This window comes from Microplitis mediator, chromosome 1 (genome assembly GCF_029852145.1).
Source record: "Microplitis mediator isolate UGA2020A chromosome 1, iyMicMedi2.1, whole genome shotgun sequence".
Classification (NCBI taxonomy): Eukaryota; Metazoa; Arthropoda; class Insecta; order Hymenoptera; family Braconidae; genus Microplitis; species Microplitis mediator.
This window is the reverse complement of record NC_079969.1, coordinates 22559359-22580718: the sequence shown is the minus strand read 5'-3', so window position 1 is coordinate 22580718 and position 21360 is coordinate 22559359. Positions and strand designations below refer to the sequence as shown.

Sequence of the window (21360 nt, the reverse complement as noted above, 5' to 3'; positions counted from 1 at the left end):
TAAAGTCACGAAACATAAATTCGTTCAATATCATACGAATGACGCATATCAATGGATACAACAAATATTTTTTTGCTTGGCTACTCCAATGCTTCTATATATAGAAATACTAGATGATGTATTTACCATCAGCTGTGTAAACAATCCACGTCACGATCAACAGTTTTATCAGATAAAGTTGTGTTATCAGTCTTTACAGATATGATTTTGGCGAGTACTGCGACTTTGACATACGGCAAGTGAACATTGACGTGGAGTTTTTTTACGCGATAGGAATATTCAAAGTGTTTTATTAACAATATTACTCTTTTTGAAAGGGAAAAAATAGAGGTAAGTCTAGAAATATATAGTTAAAAGTTAAAAAGCAGATTGTAACTCAATTTCATTTTTTAAAATTTGTAACTTAAATTAATAAGAATATAATATCATCATTAACTTTTTTTTTGCACAGGAAATAAGAACATTAACGTTCACGCAAAAGTATCGTTATAAATAAATACTAACATTTCAAATTGTCAACATAAGTTGAAAAAATTTCTAATAATCGAATTGATAAAATCAGTGACTATTTTTTTTTCACATCTCCAAGTTGAAAACTATTCATTTTTCCTTGAAAATAGATCATTTTCTTCAATAAAATCTTTAAAAAGTGACGTTAATTTTTAAGTATTTCAATATTTTACTCAACTGCAAATTCAAACGATCAAATAGGATCCAAAAACTTCAGAAAATTTTCAGTTCCAAATTTCTCTACCGACCCGAGTCGAAATAAATTGATTCTTTTATCTCAAATTTCAATAAATTCGATCAACATTTTACGACTACGCCAGTCTTATTTACGTTTTCATACGTCAAATACGTTTAATTAATCATTTAAGTTTTCAAGTTTCCAACCTCAATTACATTCTATTAACGATCTACATTTAAACCCGAGTAATGCTTAAACTTTCCAACTCCAAAAATCTCTACAGCTATTGATTTTTTCAAAAAATTATAAGATACCTTTTTTGTAGAAAATTTAATGCGCTACAAAAAAGGTATCTTACAATTTTTCGGATAAGTTAATATTTATAGAAATATTTGCAAAAAACTAATTACGTTTTAAAACCAATCAGAAATTTTGTTTCCAAAAGTATAAGATTCTTCTCTCATTAATAAAAACTTTTCTAGATCATGTCAAGTCTTTATCCGAGTCTCCAAGAAAAATTCAAAAGTGAAGGCGTTTGTCCAATTTGCATGATGGAGATGAATGCTTCATCGAAATACTCATGTATGAATGGACATATCGTTTGTCATCGCTGTAAGCCTTATTACTTCTCTTGCCCAACATGTCGATCATCACTAAGTGTAGAAGCTCCATCTCAAGAATTTAACCACGAATTCCATATGCCACCAGCTATACACTACATGCCACATCCTTATCCAGTATATCCACCCAAGTAAGCTTTTAAAAATATAATTTTACTTAATAAAAAATGACTATATCATATCTACTTCTAATTTACAGTTCTATGCCATCCGCTCCATTTATTGATAACGAACGTCTTCAATGGGGCCCGCCGAGTCCAACAGAAGACCAGCAACTTCTTCCATGTCAATATTCATATCTCGGCTGCTACGCTAATATACCCGAACACCTTAGAGATTTGCATGAATCTAGATGCCAATTTCGTCCTTATCTTGAAGAAGAACATCTTCCTACTGACCTAAACAATGAGGAAGGAGCTTTGGAAAACTGCAGATACAGCGTAGTCGGTTGCAACGTAAGATTGCCCGAATGGCGAAAACTTGTGCATGAAAATCTATGCATTTACAAAGACCGACTTGAAGGACTAGATGACATTCAACGTAATTTCGATTCATTGAACTTTGAAGATGGTGATCCTGAAGAAATGGTTGAATGTCAGTTCAACAAATATGGTTGTATGGTAAAAATGCCAAGACGTAGAAAGCTTATGCATCAACAAAAATGTAACTATCGAAAGTATCAAGACAGTGAGGATTTTTCTGATGATTATCAACACAATTCTGAGCCCGAAATTGACCCTGATTCACAAGTCCCTTGCCGTTGGTCTATTTATGGATGTCAAGTACAACCGCGTTATTATAAAAAAATGTCTCATGAAGAGAAATGTAACTATCGTAGAGAAAAATGTAGATTTGCTGAAAATGGTTGTTCGGAAATGGTCGAACCATTCAAAAAACATCTTCACGAATCTAATTGTAGTTACGCATAAAAGGTTTTATTGATAATTATGATAATGTATTAAGAATTTATTTATAAAGATGTATCTTAAATTTAGAAATAAAAAATTACAACGATTATAAGTTACTGATACCTCAGACCGAAAATGGAAAAAAACTAAAATCAAGATGAAAAATACGATGAAGGATAAAAAAAAACCTCAGGCAATTCCAAGGAGTAAACACGCAAGACGTACAGTTGTAAAAGATGGAAAAAGTGGAGATCCACTAACAAAAAAGCGGTCTGCAAAAGTAACAAAAAATTGATTGCACTTGTACGTTATTTGGCGTGCAATATATTTTCATTGAGAATTCTTAAGAGACTGACATGAACTAAGTATACACCGAGTTTTAACTTATTTTCTGAATAAACAAATTAGACGTTATTTTCTTGTATCAAAGTACGTTTATTATTAAGAGGGGTCGAGTCTTTTTTCGTTATCACTCTCAAGTGGACGAATGGTACTATCCCTGTTGCACTCGCAAGGTAAACAGAAACTGTCCACGTTTCTCTCTTATATAAATTTTAAAAAAATTTATGAAAAATAAAAACGTGGATTTCTATATTATAGACTAATGAATCAAAAGCCTCGTTCTTAATTTTGGGTTTAGATTTTTCGAAGAAAAAAACATAGGTAAAAATAAACGCGGAAAAGAAATGATAACTATTACCATTTTGCAATAAGAAATAATTATCATATTGTATGTGACAATCATCCCGGGTCAAAATATTGATCTGATTTTAGTCTAACGAAGCTGTAGGACTAATTGGTCTGTATTTAAATTTTTATAAAAATTTTGAGCTGTTTGTGATCTAAAGACAATCGAGAACAGACTAAAAGATGAGAGATATTGTCAGTTTTTTTTCAGTGTGTACCGGGTCAAATAAAAAATTTGGACTTTTTTGACTTAAATGGATACTAAGTAGGTCAAGTTAACTAAAAGCAAATCAAAAATGGATGAAAAACATGTTTGATTTTGCTAACTTTGCATGCTTGTTTTTAGCTAACTTGGTCTTACTTAGTATTCAAATCAGAAAAAGTCAAATTGGACTTGAATTTCATTTAGTTGACTCAAATTTAAGTCAAAAAAATCAAATTCGTTATTTTTGTGATCCGAACCTCTTTAATTTAAAAGTTTTTTTTTCGTCTATAAGCTGAGGGACCGAGTATAAGATCAGGGAACTAGTACCCTATCACTCATATATTTGTACATCTATAATTACTTAATTTTTGTAAATATAGATATACAAATACATTGAGTGATCGAGTATTAGTTCTTTGATCAAGTACTAGATATTTTGGCTTATAATAAATGTATGAAAAGTTGAAGCATTGTATCTAATAAATATAAAATTAGATTAATTTTGACACAAAATACAGTTTTAAAAATAAAATATTTGCACAAAAGTAGAACAAGGTTGAATATTATAGTCTCTTGAAGACAATAAGATGGTTCTTAATCTAATGAGTGAATAACGAGAATACTTACAATTACGAACTATGCGACTTAAGTTCATCGATTCAAGAGATATTAACATCAATATTTTATAATATTAATTTTTTTTTTTTTTATGAAACATGTATTTACATAATTCCACAAAAATAATTAAAAGCGCCTAACAATTGAGTGAATGAAAAAAATAATAACAACAATAAATAAATGTGAGTTAGGGGGTGAGATATACAACACCTGGAGCCTAATAGCGTCTTCAGTGCCCTACTACTTTTCAAATGATGGTTAAACGACGCTTGTAACGTTATAGTATAGCCTATTTATAACGTTGATGTGGACAAAACTTGGGATAAAAAAGATTTAAGAGACAAGATTAGCTTCATTTATTTTTCTTCTTTACTATGTCGATGCAGCTTTTACCAAAATGAGTAAATACATTAATCATTTTTTTTGTTTTTTTTTTTTCAAATATTCTTTGATGTTCACATAATCTGTTTATTAGATTATTACCGATCGTAATTGGCGTAATTAAAGTATTCTTTGACAATAAATTACTATTGAGTTCATATATAATTAATCCGTTTACAGTCACCATGAAAAATATTGTATATTGAATGGGAATTTCGTTTGATCTTTGTAAGTTTTATTAAAAGTAAGATTTTAACTTTTACTTTTTACTTATTGGATTTTCTTTATAAAAAGAAAGTATGGATGTCTGTCTGAATAAATATTACATGGATCAAAAACTAAAGAACTTTCATCCGTCTATCGTCTGGACTTGACGTTTTGTCGAAAACATCAATACTATTCTTTGTAAACATGAATACACTAGAGTCTACTCTCGACTAAACAAAACAAAGAAAAGACTATTTCAATTTTTTTACCATATAGTTTTTTTTTTTAACTTCAAACTAAAAATAATTAAAGATTGCAGATGTTCGGGAAAAATTAGACACCATTTTTGCGGCAAAAGAAAATTTTTTTTTGGTCTAAAATTTTTGGTTATGGTTTGTAGAAAAAGCGGGGCAGGTTAACCTGCTGAGGAAATTCGGTAACTTCCAGATTTTTAACAGACCGGAAAAATTTGATTGAGGTAAAATGAGTCACTATTGAAACTTTACTGATTTATAGATGAAGCAAAAAACTATTTTTAGAATAGTAGCCCATTTTACCTCAAATTCAAATTTTTCTATTTTACTGAAAATTTGAAAATGACTGAATTATACGTACTAATAAACTTGCACCTTTTTTCTACAAGTCATTACTAGGACCAGGATTTTTTCTTTTATTTAAAAATAACAATTAATAATTAATGGTGTCAAATTTTGGAATTACAGTGGAAGTATTGGCCGTATAAAAAAATTTTTCAAATAAAAGTTGTAGGAAATTTTATTTTCTAGAGAAAATGTCTCTTATGATTTTTTTATATGACCAATATTTTCACCGTAATTTCAAAATTAGGGTTTTCATAATTAACAAAAATTTGAATAATTCATTATGAATCTTAATTTTGGAATTACGGTGAAAATATTGGTCGTATAAAAAAATCATAAGAGACATTTTCTCTAGAAAATGAAATTTCCTACAACTTTTGTTTAAAGAGTTTTTTTATAAGACCAATATTTTCGCCGTAATATTAAACATTTGAACCATTCATTTCGAAGTTAAGGCAAAAATCTTGTTCCTCATCATTGCTAAGTATTTTTGGACACAAAACAAAAATTCTCTTAAAAATTCTGTGTCAATTCAACTCGAGTTCCCCTATAAGATTTTGATTTTTTAAATATGTAATTCATATTATAATGAAATCGCAATTCACTTCATAACATGCTAATAAACTTTATCCAATGGAATCAAATTCTAAACGAATGGAAATGAAGGAAAAGAGTTAACAGACTTTCTGTAATTTTAAATCTTTGAACGTCTCTTCTTCAAAGTATCAATTATAAATTAGTGATTACTGTAATTAATTGAATAAAGTTTTGCATTAATTGAAGAATATAAGATTATTAGCACTTGTATCTCTTACAAGAATAATTAAATTAATTACAGTGCTATAAAATAAATTTTGTCAGTAAGCTTTTATCAAAGTGATGAAAGTCACCATTTATAAAGTTCTCCCTTTTCAAATCGATGCTGCCTTCAGTTTAGGTTCATAAGTTGCAGTGTAGTACTCAAGAGAAGAAGAAAGCAAGTAAATTGCACCCATGGGAAACAACCGACACAGAACAGACTCTCGAAGGGTATAGAGTACAGCTAGCTTCTACCAAAAGTCAAACCAACTTTAATTAAGACACAGGTGTCGGTCTGTCTCAATGGTACGAGGTTTTTCCTTCTGAATTAATATAAATGTTTTGATAAATATTTTAATTCCATTGTATACTAAATTAGACAATGTATTGTTCCAAGCCTTCATAAATATTTTCAATTGAATTTTAATAAACCAATCGGGTATTTTTATTTTCAAAATGTCAAACAAACAAAACTTTATTGCAAATAAAATAGAATTAAAAATACAGGTGGTGAAAAATTCAATTGAAGATTTTTATAGAAAAATCAAAATCGATTCGGTCGTAGTACATACATAGATGTATGTAGTGTCCACTTAAGTTACGAGAGCTAACTGTGAAGATGTACTTTGTAATATTATTGTTTGCTGTGTCACGAACGGTCAAGTGAGGATTACCGGCTTATAGTTTGAATATCTGTCATATATATAAGAGCAATCTAAAGTTAGTGAGTCGGATGTTTCACTGGTATAGGGCAGAAGTACCATTTGTGGCCACTGCTCCATTTTTGGACATTTAATACTTTATTTTAGTTAATGAAAAAATATTTAAAGAAACGTCTATTACAGAAGTATCTTTTAACACACTTTGAAAATTAATTATGTCATTGCGTAGTTTGAAAATTATTTTTTTTTAATTTTTGAAGTGTCCAAAACTGGCCCTAAGGTAACCAAAAGCGTTACTTTTACCCTATTTATTGGCGTACTTTGGATAAAATTATTATTTGACACATTGTACGTATGAGTTAATAGTTAACATGTTATTAAAAAAATTTACAGGGTGGTGGGGGTGGAAATCACAGAAACATTTTTTTTCTTTAGTTTTTTTTTTTAGGGGAATTTTCATGAAATGAAAACTACAATATCCTTCTCTCCCCTACTTTAGTATGATACTGTGTATAAATTTGTGTTCTGTGGCTTAGATATTAAATAATTTAATTGAAAAAAAAAAGAAAATTTAGTTCTGATGGATACAGCAACAATCAACCGAGTAGTATCGACCCAAAAAAATGATTAAAAGACAATACTACATTAGAATTTTGTTATATCAATTTTAATTACGAATTATAAAAATTTTAACAGCCTTGAGTAACTTTTCTTTCTTTTTATTTAATGTACTACACTTTTTTTTTTGAGTTAGTCTTTGAATTTTGAAGAACCGTAAATTTTCTCAGAATAATAAAATCAGTGCAATACGATTATGGTGATTTAAATGTCGACATAAAATACCCATCGCTCAAGGGATATTCGAATAGAATCCGTTGGTGAAGATAAAATATCCACTGCAGAACATCAGAATGTAAAATATCGTACCTCTGTAAATTCTTATCGTGACGAATAAATTTATACATTTATAAGCTTTCAAGAGAATATGATGAAAACTAAACTTTATGTGATCAAATGACACCTTGATCATCAGTGTTATTGTTGGTTTCAATGGATCCTTAATCACTGAATCAATATACTGCACATTTGCGATAAACGGTGAGTTCTCCGCCATAGGGTAAACAGACCTATTGTCTTGGGATTAGATTAGAGCTTATGGTGTTCCAAAATAATTGGCTTTGCGGAACAAAGAAATTTAATCAGGGTTTGATATTGGAGTCACTAACAATATGAAAAATCATGTAATTACTATAACAAATTAATAAATAAAAACGGAACAAACTACTTGTTATTCAAGTCAATCCTTAATTTCCGGGTCTACGAGTTCTTCGGACATGAAGGCTTCAAATAAAACTTGGAATCATGTCTTATTTTTTAAAGGAAAAAGGAAATTTGAGACCAAGAGCACACGTCTAACTTCACCTTGATTGGCTAGAACAACATAAGATTTTTCACTACACCCGCACCAGAAGTTTAAATTCCTGCCCTGTTTAGAAGTGAAAATTTAAACTTCCACATGTAGATCTGGTGAAAAATAGTTTACCCATGAAAGAAGGTAGGACGTTCCACCTCACGTGTTTGCCACACAGAAACACACAAAGTCTGATGCCAACTCGAAAATAGTTGGGAGCAATAACTCAACTTCAAAACTTTAACATCTGTCGGCAACCTGAGCTATGAAAATCTGATTCTAATCAATAACTTTCCTGGGTGAAAATTTTAGCAGTGGAAATAAATTTAAAATATGCTTGTATCTCAGCATAAGTATTATAGAGTAAATTTATTTGCAAATAAATTAATGAATATTCCTGTTTTTTTTTCTTCAATGAATTAACGATTGCGATTTATCAAATAAGAAAAAAAAACATGATATTAATTGATGACAGGAAGGATAAACTTGTGAGGGCATATCAGGTATCATGAAGATATATTACGTCGATTTGCTTGACCAAGTAACGTGACACGCAAGATATGTCAGTTGTCACTAGTCCACCCTTGACAACATTGTAATGATCTAATCGATACAAGGAAAAATTCAATTTGGAAAAACTTGACTCAGTAAAAAAACTTTACAAGAAACTCTGCTCAAAAAAATTAATTATTCCGAGTGCAGACCCCAATTACAGTAAGAAATAATAAATGGAAATTTTTAAATTAAAATCGCAAGCTCAATTTCTGAACTTTTCTAAGCTTTGTAATGAAGTCAAAATTTTGCAATAATTTTTTCAATCATTTAATTTTATTGAAGATGATGAAAGATAAAAAATTGAGAAATCGGAATTTTTGACGTCACTGAGGTCTGAGATTTGAATAGAATATAGAAATAAAAGTTTCTATTAAAAATTCGATAAAGCCATTATTTCTTGCATCATTCTCTTCTTATCTTCACCCTTCTACTAAGTATTAGTTTTTTTCCCTTTTTCCGTGAAATTGCTTTAATACGATTTTTGAAAGAGAAAAATTTTTTGAGTATATAATGGATAGGATTAGCTAATGGTCGTGTCTGCATCAACATTGAAGGGGAACAATGCGATGACGCATGAAAGCCGATTCACATAATTGTAAAGTACTATTTTTACTCTCGCTGCTGTAATACTCTATCTCTTGTCGATAAATGTACAAAATGCGTGAGCAGGTTATATACTTTTCGCGTCAGATTATGCTTCTCTCACATAAATATAAAGTTCTTTGGAATTTACGAAAATAATGGAGAATAGAATAGACGAGTTTTGGTACACGCGATGCTCATAAATCCTGAAGAAAAAGTGAGTATTGTATTCAACAATTTTTTATTTTTACTGCTGTACTTAATTTTTTTGAGTTCAATTTTACTTAATATAAAAAAAGAAACAATACAAGAGATGAAGAAAGTTTGAGAGTAAATATTTTTATACTTTATGTGAGAAAATAGTCAAAAATTCTGATACGCAAGACAGTGTTCAAAAATTGAACTTTTAATGCAGGAGTTTCAAATATATTCATATATATATATACTGTAAAGAAACGGTTCAAGTCCACGCTGTCCTGATTTTAAGGTTCTCTGTATTTAATTTAACCCCGAAAATAGTGTCAAATTAACAATGATAGCGGTATTAAAATTTTTCCAAGTATTAAAAAAAGTAGTTTTATTTTTGAAGTATCAGAAGTCGAATAGTATTTTAAATACAAACAAAAATTTCAATCATTCAAAAATTAATGATACGAAAATTTACCAATTTTTGGAGAAATCCAAAGAGTATTTGTCCACAATTGGATGTTAATACTATTGCATAAAATATAGGAAACAGATTTTTTGACGAAAGTTACTTTGCAAACTACATCAGCGAAAATTTGAATTGGAGTTAATTTACTTTGTATTTACACCGTTTTAACACCGCTAAGTAGCACAGTTACACCGGTGTGAGTAAATTTTAACACCGTTTTTTTTCAATGTACAATCCTATTGAGTGAAAGAATACAAAAGTTTTAAATAAGTAAATTTGATTTTAGAGGGGTGAATAAAGTACTTGTTCATTACTGATGCTAGGAAATAATTGTACCCTTCATTTTTTATTAAGATTACAATATTTAATTTGAATCTTTTGCAAGGAAGTGATGGAAAATATATTCAAAATTCTAAGAATATCTGTCATCAGGATTCACGAAAGAAGAATTCAAGAAAGGGTTAAAAATCTGGTTCGTTATAAGATGCGACGAAAAAGACAAAAATCTTTATTGAGAGAGTATATTTTTTGTAATGCAAATATGTTGAGATTAAGGTTAATCTTCCACGTAGCTCGAGGGAAAAATTAAGATACAGAATAAAAATGAAGCAAAAAGAATCAGCCGCCCGTCTAGTCATACTTTTTACGTCTTGGCCATTTAAAATTCTGTGCTCGATTCAAGAGGCTGGATCACGTTCGTAGCGTTTGGTATACTCTAATCTTCACCAAAGAAAAACTAATTTCCCTCATTTTAATTACATTTACAGTGAGTCAATCATCAAACTGAGCACATCGCTCGAATATTTATAACCTTATTTTTTAAATCAAAAGGATGAAAACAAGAAAACATTAATAGAAGTCAAGTATCTTAACTGAAATAGAATTAGGGAGTAATAATTTTCTCGATGAAACAAATGATTTCATTAGGAATTGACAACAAAAGTGCAACAAGGGAATGCACATTGACATAATTAACAGTTCTTTGCCAAATGAAATGGTGATATTGAACAATACACGTAACTCCCTTTGCAGCGAAAACAAAAGCGTTCTCGCCGAATAGACAAAATAAATCAAGCGTAGGTATAGGGTGCACATTGCTGATGATAGCGAGACAACGATAAACGATTGAATACACAATACAAAATACCTAACTAATGAATTTAAAGTAAAAAGTGAATAAAAATACTGTTGGAATCCATCACAAAGAAAAAATTAACAAATTCCCAAATCAGTTTCTACTGCACGAATTGCGGAAAAAACGGATCTCAAAATTAAGGTATAATTACTGTAAGGAAAGTAACCCGAAACCATTGATAATAGCAGACTATGAATGAAGAAAACTGATTTTCACGGTAGTGAGAGCTTATATATGAAAATCATAGAAAAAATATTGAAATTTTGTTCAAACCGATGGTAGCACAACGCGGTATTGTGATTAATTGGTGGTAATTAAAGGGCCGAATGTCAGTGCCGGCTGCGTGTGAATGACCAATAGCCCGTGCGTGAACATCGTGTTAATAATAGCTGATTTCTCTATAAAGATAGCGAGGAATCACAAAAATATGAATACCTTTCAACCCTTTTGTTCATTCTAGTCGGGGTAAAAAAAATTTATAGAAGGAAACAGTGCAGTAAATCTATAAAATTGAATAACATGTTTTTCTGAAATGAACTTAGGAAGATAGTTATAAAAAAAATACTAGACCGGGTTTTTATTTTGATTAAAAAGAAGAATAATTAGTATGATTACATCTACTTTCAATTATCGTAAATAATCTTTCAAAAACTACTTCACATCTCCTTAAATTTTGATATTCTATGACAATATCAAGATCCTGTATTTGAGATTTCATGTTATAGACAATAAATATCAGTGGTTTTGTAAAATATAAACTCCAAAGACACAAACAGTTTGAAACGCGAACAAGCTTACAACACCGCAAGCTCTTGATGTAGAGACACTTCTGGAAAGTGGCTGTCCTTGCCAGCACCTCGTGTGATTTACAGATGCAGAGGTATGAAGTCTAAGCATAGGAATATCTCTCTTTCTCCTACCCTCGGGTTACACCCTCGGGACTACCTTGAGTGAAATACGTAGACTACACAGAAAACTCTATACCTACTTTACATTATTTTTTCTCACATCTATTTGGATCCAAATGCAACATTTGGATTAATACTCGACTAAAAATTTATTACTATGAAAGTACATACATAGAATAGGGAGAATAAGCCAGTAAATGACGCTCGTGCCTTTTTTATCATCTTAATTGCAACGCTATAAACTTTACGAAGCAGCTGGCAAATAGCAAAGAAATGTAATGACTATTTTTTACTCTGAAAGTTTTTGCTAAAACTGGTATCAAGTAACAATACTACGATGTAATTATTCTGAATAAGTCTCTTATATAATTAAATTTAACTTTGAATATACAAAAGAGCTAAGAATTCTAAGACACTTAAGAAACTGGACGCGCAGTGAAATTTGCATCTGTAATAAAGATTTTGGTCCTCAAGTCTAGACAGCAATCGTAATGCAGTGAAGAGAATAAAGGTCGAGACTGACCACGAATGAGTCACGGGTCACACCGGAATTACCAAGTTTCTTACAGTACAGGCCATCATTAGACACATTTACGTTGGTAATTCTCGAGCAAGTGAATTATTCAGTTTTAGGGATCGAAAACTTTAGAGAAACTTTCTCAGCCGATGGTCAAGTCCACATTCATCTAGTTCATACATATTTATATACAATGAACACTTACATGTTTTAAATAAAATTAAAAAAGTTTAACTAAACGAAGTTTGTATAATCACTAGTAGATTCAATTTAACACACAGTTGATGATAAATTTATATTGGTTTTAAAATAAATTCAAATATTTCACTTGGATAGACTGAAAATGAGAATTGGTTGAGAATTAAAGTTATGTTGAAGAAGAAGATGTGACACAGATGTCCAATTGCCAAAAGCAATCACGACTTGACTACCGTCGCGTTTTTCATTCCATGATCCAAAGGCTCCCTATTATCCTACGGCTTTATTGGCACTTTGTGCCGACACTGACCAAGTTTATATCGACCTGAGTGTCATTATGTTGGGATATTGGCAATTCTTCTTTTTTTTTTTTTTTTTAAATAAGTCAATATCTTAAAAAAAAAAAAGGAGGTAAGTAAAGTTTCATTCAAATCCTTTTAGAACTATAGGCATTATCGTATCCACAAGACTCGTTATATCCCATCTATACATACATATTAGGGCAATCCTTATTAAGGTCATTTTTGAATTTTTATTGTTTTACCCCCAAAACTCTTCCAATTAATTGAAAAAAAATTCCTGTAATTTTTCTTTAATTGTAGACAAATAGCAGAAGTATTGAAACAAAGTATTTTTTATAAAAATCTAAAGCTAATGCCAAAAAAAAAGTCAAAGCGATTGAGTTTTTCGGAATATGTCATGGACGTCCTGAAAAGGTCTAGGGACTTGTCGGCTGCCCAATTTCAAAACACAGTAACTGACGAAAATAAAATTTTTGAAATATGAATCGAATCATGTTCAGAAGACTCCACTGGAACTAAAAATACTAAAAAGTCGATTTCGGAAAATTTGTCACTTACTGTGTTTTGAAATTGGGCAGCCGTAGTGTTAGACAAATGATCTCTCTGTAAAAGTGTACTTGTATTACTATACGGCTGTAGTTTATAAATTTTCGATGAGATTTAATGAGAGCAAATGATAAATTTTTAATGTACTTAAAGATCGGAACGGTTTTTGCGCAACGAAAATGGAAAATTGATCAAATTTGACTGCTTAAAAGACTTAGGGGGTGATTGGGGGTGGCTGTAAATTTCGGCTGACTTCTAAGTACCGATCCGAAATATTTCAGAAATTTAGATCCAGTAGATTTTTTACTTTTCATTGCGTTTTTTTAATTTCTTTCTGCAAAAAAACGTTCCGATCTTGAGGTACATAATTTTTAAGTAACCTTAGAAAGCAAAACTCAACGCTTAGCATTTGAGGTGTGTAACTATTTTTTTCTATTGAAAAAAATATATTTTTGCCGAATGCTGTCATTTCACAATTCCATTAGAAAAGGAATTTCTCAAAATATTTATTTTCATCATCTTTTAAAAAATCCAAGGTTCAATTATAGTTGAATCATTAGACCTCAGACGTTAGACCTTCCTTTGACACTTTGACTCAAGTTACTATTATAAGATGAAAGGCTCTTTTTTTTAATGCTATTTTGCAGCGCAGTCTACAATCATTGATCATCAAAGCTAAATAAAAAGTTGTCAGTAAAAGCCTGTGTCCGATAGGCTTTTCATCAGCATCACGCTTGGTGTTCTTGACGAACCATTTCATCAGACTGTTAAAGTCACAATTGTGGGGGAGTTTGTCGCGTCGCTTGTACAGCCTCTCGTATCCAATGAAGGCAACATAGTCGTTTCTTCCATTAACGCTACGAAGACTTCCCCAATCTAGATGGATATTTCTGCTGGTGCCACTTTCAACCCCTCATACTATACTGATTTGTACGTCTTCTTTACTTGTAGGTGCAACTATTACATCCAATATACAAAGGATTCTCGTGGAAATTTTCAGCGACACAACTCACTTGCGTGTTGTCTACTCATTTGCTAACATTAATTTTATATGATATATTTCGGATTAAAATCCATAATTGACACCTGAATGCTTACATAATTGAAAATTTCACTGGTAAAATATAATATAATATATAGCGAAACAGAATTTGATTTTTATGATTTTTCGTTCAAATTTAGAAATTCAAAAACAGAATTTTTCAGCTCAAAACGAAAACACATACTTTGAAAGTTTTTGATTAAAATTTCCTACTGACCGGGGCAAGTTGAACCCGTGACAACAATTGCAAATTTTCTTTTAATTCAATTCCTGCGAAGTTTTCTGATTTTCAAAGACAAAATATTATTTTATGTCTCACAAATATTCTAGGCTGTTCGAAAAACTAAAAAAAGTAAAAATAATTTTTTTTTCATTCAAATTTTCATCTCTATTTAGCAACATTAAGCTAATGAAATTCTTAACGGCGCCGTCTTATATTAGATAACAAGTATCCAAAATTACTAATCGCGAAATAATTTCAAAATTAACTTGAAGTCTTGATATTATAATTACTCAAATTTTCTAGAAATGAATTCGACTTCTTTCTTCTTAGAGTAGAGTTAACCCTAGAATATATTCTTCTACATTTTTTTCAAAGATTTTTTACAGAGTTAAATCGAGAATGACTTGAAATATAAAGAATAGACTTGATATTTAGAATTTTCGAGCTGCACACATCGGCTGTGTCAACATTATTATACCACAGATTCCCAAGAGAGCGCTAGTACACACGCTATTAACAAGAACGAATAGATCAGAGAAGTGGTTTCTTTAAATATGAATCAGACTATGCTGCTGCTGAGAGAAAAGTGGTTATCAACCATCTCTCTAGAGATCAAAACCTCTACCACTACAAAAATAAGATCCCGGGTATTATATTATAATCATTAATATACAAGAGAGCGAAAGGAAAATATGTTTAAAAAATCTGATTCAAAATCGATCACTCACTAGAAATTTGAAAAGAAAAAAAAAGTATTGAACGAAATAGTGCGAGACAAAGTCTTTATTTCAACGTGAAAAATGCTTCAGTCGAGTTGGTAAAAAGATCCGGCAACAGAAGGTCGCTTTTACTTTCAGTTAAACAAAAAACTCAACGGAAATTTGAACGCGACTAAAGAAGAAGTCATGTTCAATAAAAAAATATAAAAGAAAACAATGGGTAAAACGACAGATCAAGCAACGTCTTGAGATTTCTTTTTCTGTCTCTACCAACAATTAACTGGACATCCAATGGGGAATATAAAGTAAAGAAATAAAGTTAAGGTTCAACAATTTATCATTAATTACATTATATAAGTAATAGACAGCTAAATAAGAAATGATTTGTAAAATTTTACGCGGGCGATGTTTGAAAAATTTTTGGGAATAAAAAGATGATTGGCTTTAATCGAAATTTAGAAAAATATTTTTTCTATTGAGCGAATTTTGGCGGTGATGGAAAATTTTCGAGCATTTTCAAGAAAGCTCCTGTGTCTGTGTGTATAATCAACATTTTATCTATAATACTCTTGAACAGATCGATCGATTCGAATGATTCTTATGGCGATTGAGGAAGCTCATCAAGACTAAGGTCTAATTCAATTTGAAAACCAATTACACTTGTGCTTTTCGAAGTAAAAAAAAACTTCCTTTTAGTATTTTTTTTCAAAGATATAAATGACCCAATCAATTGATTATGTGCAATTAAACCTAGACTTAAATAAATTCAACTGATCTCCCTATCGAAAAACTTTGATAGAATTCAATGGAAAGTTCCAAAAACTATAGAAATTAATGAATATCTATTAGAAACTAATAAACATTCAATAGTTTTAATAGTTTTTGACACTTTTGATTAGATTTTATCAGTTTTTCAATAGAAATTGTTCAAATAAATCAGCTTTTCCTCATATATGATTTGGAAACACAAAGATTTTCGAAATCGACACCCGTGAAGAAAAAATATGAGCATATAGATCTATGTGAAAATTGCGGTGTACTATTCAGCTGAAAAAATTTTCACAAAGGGCTGACCGGCCAATTAGCATCTAAAGAGCTCTCGATAGAATTGTACCAGTTCGAGGACTCTAAGGTGGTTGAATACTTTAAAGGATAAGGGCACTTTAAAAAGAGAATTTGTTGATTTATATTTTTCTTTATATAAAACCAAACTCAAAAGCTGACTATATATATATATATACCTGTTCCATTCATGCGAAAAAAAATAAACTTTTTGTACTTGAACTTTGAATAAATATTATTAAAATAATAACAATGACTACAGACTCTTTATAAAGTGAATGGTTTTTTTTTGTGCACCCTCTACGGTACATAAAATCTTGTAGATAAAATCTGTCGATAACTAAGAAAAAGCTTTGCCTTCTATATAAAACTTTTTTACAAATAAAACAACCCTCTGCTGTAGCTGCTATCTAAAAAGCTTTTACAGTCGATACAGGAGCTATCTGTGATATTATGTGCTGTTGATAAATTTAGCTGAGTCGGTAGTACTCTCTGTTTAACTCTGGAGCTTGCGCAAGACGGTAAGTGAAGAAATCTTCCTTCGTAGTATCGGAAAATTCACTTTACTGATGAAAGCACACTGATAGCTATTTTTTATCGCAAGCTGACGGAAATCTACACCCGAAATAAGATGTCAAGTTTACTGCCAAAACTCGGTAGTGCGAATATTTGACGGTAACTTGTAGTCGATAAGAAGTAAAATTCTGATCTTCAAGTTTTTTCCGCAACTTGAAGGAAACTTATGTACCTGAAGATCGGAACGTTTTTCGCGCAACGAAAATGAAAAAATTTATGAAATTCTACTGCTTAAGGGTGACGAGTGGTAATTGGGGGTGGCTACTATTTTCGGCTAACATACTAGTGCCTATGCGAAACATTTCAGAAATCTAGATTCAGTAGATACTTTACTTTTCATTTTGTTCTTTTATTTTCGTTCCGCAAAAAACGTTCCGATCTTCAGGTACATGGAAACTTCTGATTTGACTTTCATTCTTATCACGACTTTAGATTTACGTCAATTGTTAGTTCATGTACTCAAATTATAGGCAAAACTTGGAACAGCAGAATTTGACGTTAATCTGACAGCAAGTTTTTTAAGAGAATGTGAGGCTATCAGGGTATATAGTGCAATTATTCTTAAAAATACTTCCTACAACGATAATGATTAACCTTTTTTCTTTCTCAACTTTGCTATTCATCTCAAGTACAAAGTTACTTTGAATTACATTTAATTAAACGATCAAAGAATCCTTATATTGAAATCTATCTGTCTATCATTAATTATCTATCAATTACGAATTTTTTTCTCAATACAAACCAATTTAATTTAATATCCAGACTTTTAACTTTTCTACTGAATCATTTTATCTACAAAAATTTAATTTAATTGGATCATATGAAATATTGAGAATTTTTAATTATGTAAAAAATCTAAAAACTCCTTCATGCCTTTTCCAGTCCTTTTTTCTTTATTTCATAGAAAATTTATACCTTTATGAACCTTTGACATTCAGTTCGGAATAAAAATGATGAGTATAATAAAGCTTAAATTAAAATTACTTTCCTTCATTCACACAAAGTTTATTTTAGAATATTTGAAAAGTAGCAATTCCACTTGACTACTATTTTTTTCTTTTTGTTACTTTATATTCACTGATTCTCATAATTTTATAATCACAAAGCTGAGGCGAAAAAAGAATCAGACGAGTACGTCGTTAAAAATAAAATATAAAAAGAATTGTATATGCATACATATCTATGCATATATTCTTCAAAATATTATAACATTTCAATAGGTGTTTTTGAACATGGGAAACTTAAAAACGTTGTCTTTGAGCACTTCTATATTATTTTCTTACAATAAGCAACAGAGAATACCAAAAATTGAAACTACCCCGGGTCAAAAAAAAATATGAATTTGACCGTTAGAGTTAAATTTAAGTCAACTAAGCCAAGCCCATGTCAAATTTGACTTTTTTGACTTAAATGGATACCAAGTAGGTTCAGTTGGCCGTAGACGTCAAAATCAAATGTCTTTTTCATACATTTTTGACCAGCTTTTGGCTAATTTAGCCTACTTGCTACACTGAGAGAAAAAACTGGTTTTCTGAACTATGAAAAACATAGTTCAATGAAGCCTGCACTATTACCCTCAGTTCAGATAACTAATATATAGTTGTAAAATGTACGATGATATCATAGTTGTTTTAACTGTGTTATAGTTCAATGAACAATGACAATAGCGAACGTAACTAAGTAAAAAATGGTATTCTTATTACAAAAAAATAATGAAGAAAAATCCTTAATTATATTCGTCGACGACTTAAATGATGCTAAATTAATGAAATTATAATCGTACAATTACTGAAATATTTGTGATTCTGCTGAAGTATAAGTTCTAAGAAATAATATTAAATAGTTACCACAACAAAACAAAAAATGTTACTAATGCTTAGTTAGAACTACTAGTTTCAAATAGTTTCGGGCACTATGATATAGTTCAAGAAACTAGAAATATTAGTTAAGATGACTATTTTTTCATTCTCATCCCTTTCTAGTTACCACAACCATGCACTTTTCTCTCAGTGTATCCATTCAAGTAAAAAAAATACAAATTTGAATGATATTTTTTACCCTGGATGGTTAAAAAATACAATTTTGATGTTTCTGTTCATTATTTGAACTCCAATCTAATTATCTTTGTTATCTAAATTGAATCAAAACGATTAAGTCAAGCAATTTCGATATCATCTCAAATCTAAATTCAAGTGAGCTTCCCTCTTTCTCTCTTTCCCTTTTCCCCTCTAGAGATATCTTGTTTTTCTCAAAAATAAATAGTAAGTCAAGTACTTTACAACCTGAAACAAAATCGTTACGCTCGGAAAAATTCCGAGTTGCAGAAACTAAAACACCTCAATTTAAGCGTTTAATCTAATTGAAATACTGGGCAGTTATCACTGCATGACAACTGTTTAGTTATCGTAACTATTTACATTTTTCGAGTGTACGTAAGAATGTAATACATCGCATTCATATTTTTGGAAGTTTTATTTCCTGTATTATCAAAACGAAATTCTTCAAAACTAATAACTTATTTTAAAAAAAAAGAAAAACTATATAGCATGAACAAACTAGACGAAGGAGAAAGCTTTTACGGTTGGGATGGACCATTGCTCTGTAAAGTACAGATAGCGGGTTTTGATGTGATCAGAGAGCTGTCTAACTGAAATGAAAATAGAATGAAACGAGAAAATTCAATATACAGATACAACCTACAACCTACAATCTACCACAATCCCATACTAAGCTAAAGTTTATTACAAACAAAATTATTTACTTTTTTTCAGTAAATTTTTATTTCGAAAAGTTAACAATAATATTATCTGAGAAAAACGATCACTCTCTGTAACCTAATAATACAATGAAGAGTTAAATTTAACACCGGACACTACTCGGACTTGAATTTGTTTTTTTACATGACCGGAATAAATGATCGCATTAAATCAGTAAATAAAAAAAAGTTATGAGGTTAAAGTAATTTTACAAATCACCAGATAAATTGAGATAAAAATAAAGGAATTATTATGTTACCAACTACATTAGCCATCAGCCATCAGGTGAGTTCTTAAAGTCATGGATACCCAATCATTTCTCTTCGCGTAGCAATCGATCAAATTTCTCACTACTACAGAGATAGACGGCCGAGTTAATCGAATTGGTTTACGAGCCACTCCCAAACTCCTGGCTAAATTCACCAAATCACATTCTATTCTCTCTCGTTTTCAGAAAAAAAAAAAAAATAATGGAGAATTGTATAATTGGGAATTTTGAATTATTGAGTAATTAAGTCTCCGTATAAACTGAAAGACCCTAAGCCTGATCAGTATCATTAGTCGCCCACTTTAACTGATTAAAGCATTTTTATAATTGTAATAGAAAAAAATTCCAAGTAAAAAATTATCATTGATAAATAATTAATTGTGAATCTAAATATCGTAGAATTCGACTTATCAAAGTAAATTAAGTGGCCACTTTAGAGCTAGTTTTGATTACTGAGAAATTCTTTAGATAAAATAATTTGTAAAATACGTAATGACATAATTAATTTTGTAATGTGTTCGAAGATACGCTAACCCACACGGAAAAAGATATATTCGGGAATATAGCATACATACGACAATACTAAAGATATAAGCCGGATATATAGGGGAGAGGGGGGCCTTAAGGAAAATAATTATAATGTCATTCATTTTTTTTACGCATTTACTTCTTTTTAGACCCTTGATACTTATTTTCACTTCATTATGCTGCGTCCAGTAAAATTGAAAAATTGAAAATTATGGGCAAAGTGAGTCCTCCAAAAAATTTCGGATTTGATATTTTTTATTCTTTACACGTGTGATATTTGTAAATAACTATAAAACAATTGTATTTTAATAGTATAAAAGTCATTTTAATAGTCTGCTGCGATATAACTTTAAAACGTAATTTTATCATCTTTAACTTTCTTAATAAATTATATCTAATGAACAGTTTTGGTGGTCTATTTTAGCCCTCATTATATAAGAAATTTCGATAAGCTTATTATCCGTCCGAATTTATTGGTGTATAGAAAATTTTGAGGGACCCACTTTGCCCCCATATTTTTTGAAGTTTTGAAAATTTTTAAGGGCCTACTTTGCCCCCTCCTCCCCTACTATTTTGCCGGGAGATATATTTTTTCGTGTGTTAACACACTATCACAATAGAAATTTTTTTTCAATGCTATTTAATTAATTAAAATAAAGTATCAAATGTCCAAAAATGGAGCAGTGGCTACAAATGGCACCTCTACTCTACCATTATTTGAATTACTCACATTCTTTTCACTAGTAAACAGTAAATAGTCACTATTTTCACTATTTCAAATTTAAGAGACAACGACCATATTTAATAAATTAATCATAATTAATTATCAACAGTATTCTTTAGATCAAAATTATATTCTAATGTTTAAAACTACACAAAATTACTGTAAAAAAAAAATATTTTTTATTTCATTTACTAATTTATATTGAGTGGTTTATTTTCACTCCAATGAAAAATAAGCGAGTAATGGGTCTTTTATCTTACTTGCGAAAAAATATCTGAAG

The 21360-nt window shown here is 30.3% G+C and overlaps 2 protein-coding genes across 2 annotated transcripts in view; one reads left to right on the top strand and one right to left on the bottom strand.

Moving 5' to 3' along the window:
• The window catches only part of LOC130663027 (uncharacterized), a 154099-nt gene that overhangs the window by 113546 nt on the left and 19193 nt on the right, over window positions 1-21360 (bottom strand). The gene's annotated exons all lie outside the window — the stretch shown is intronic.
• LOC130663180 (uncharacterized) lies at window positions 89-4931 on the top strand. Its single transcript, XM_057462324.1, has 3 exons — window positions 89-330; window positions 1171-1439; window positions 1508-4931. The coding sequence occupies exons 2-3, from the start codon at window positions 1174-1176 to the stop codon at window positions 2235-2237; spliced, it is 996 nt and encodes a 331-aa protein (XP_057318307.1). The 5' UTR covers window positions 89-330; window positions 1171-1173; the 3' UTR covers window positions 2238-4931.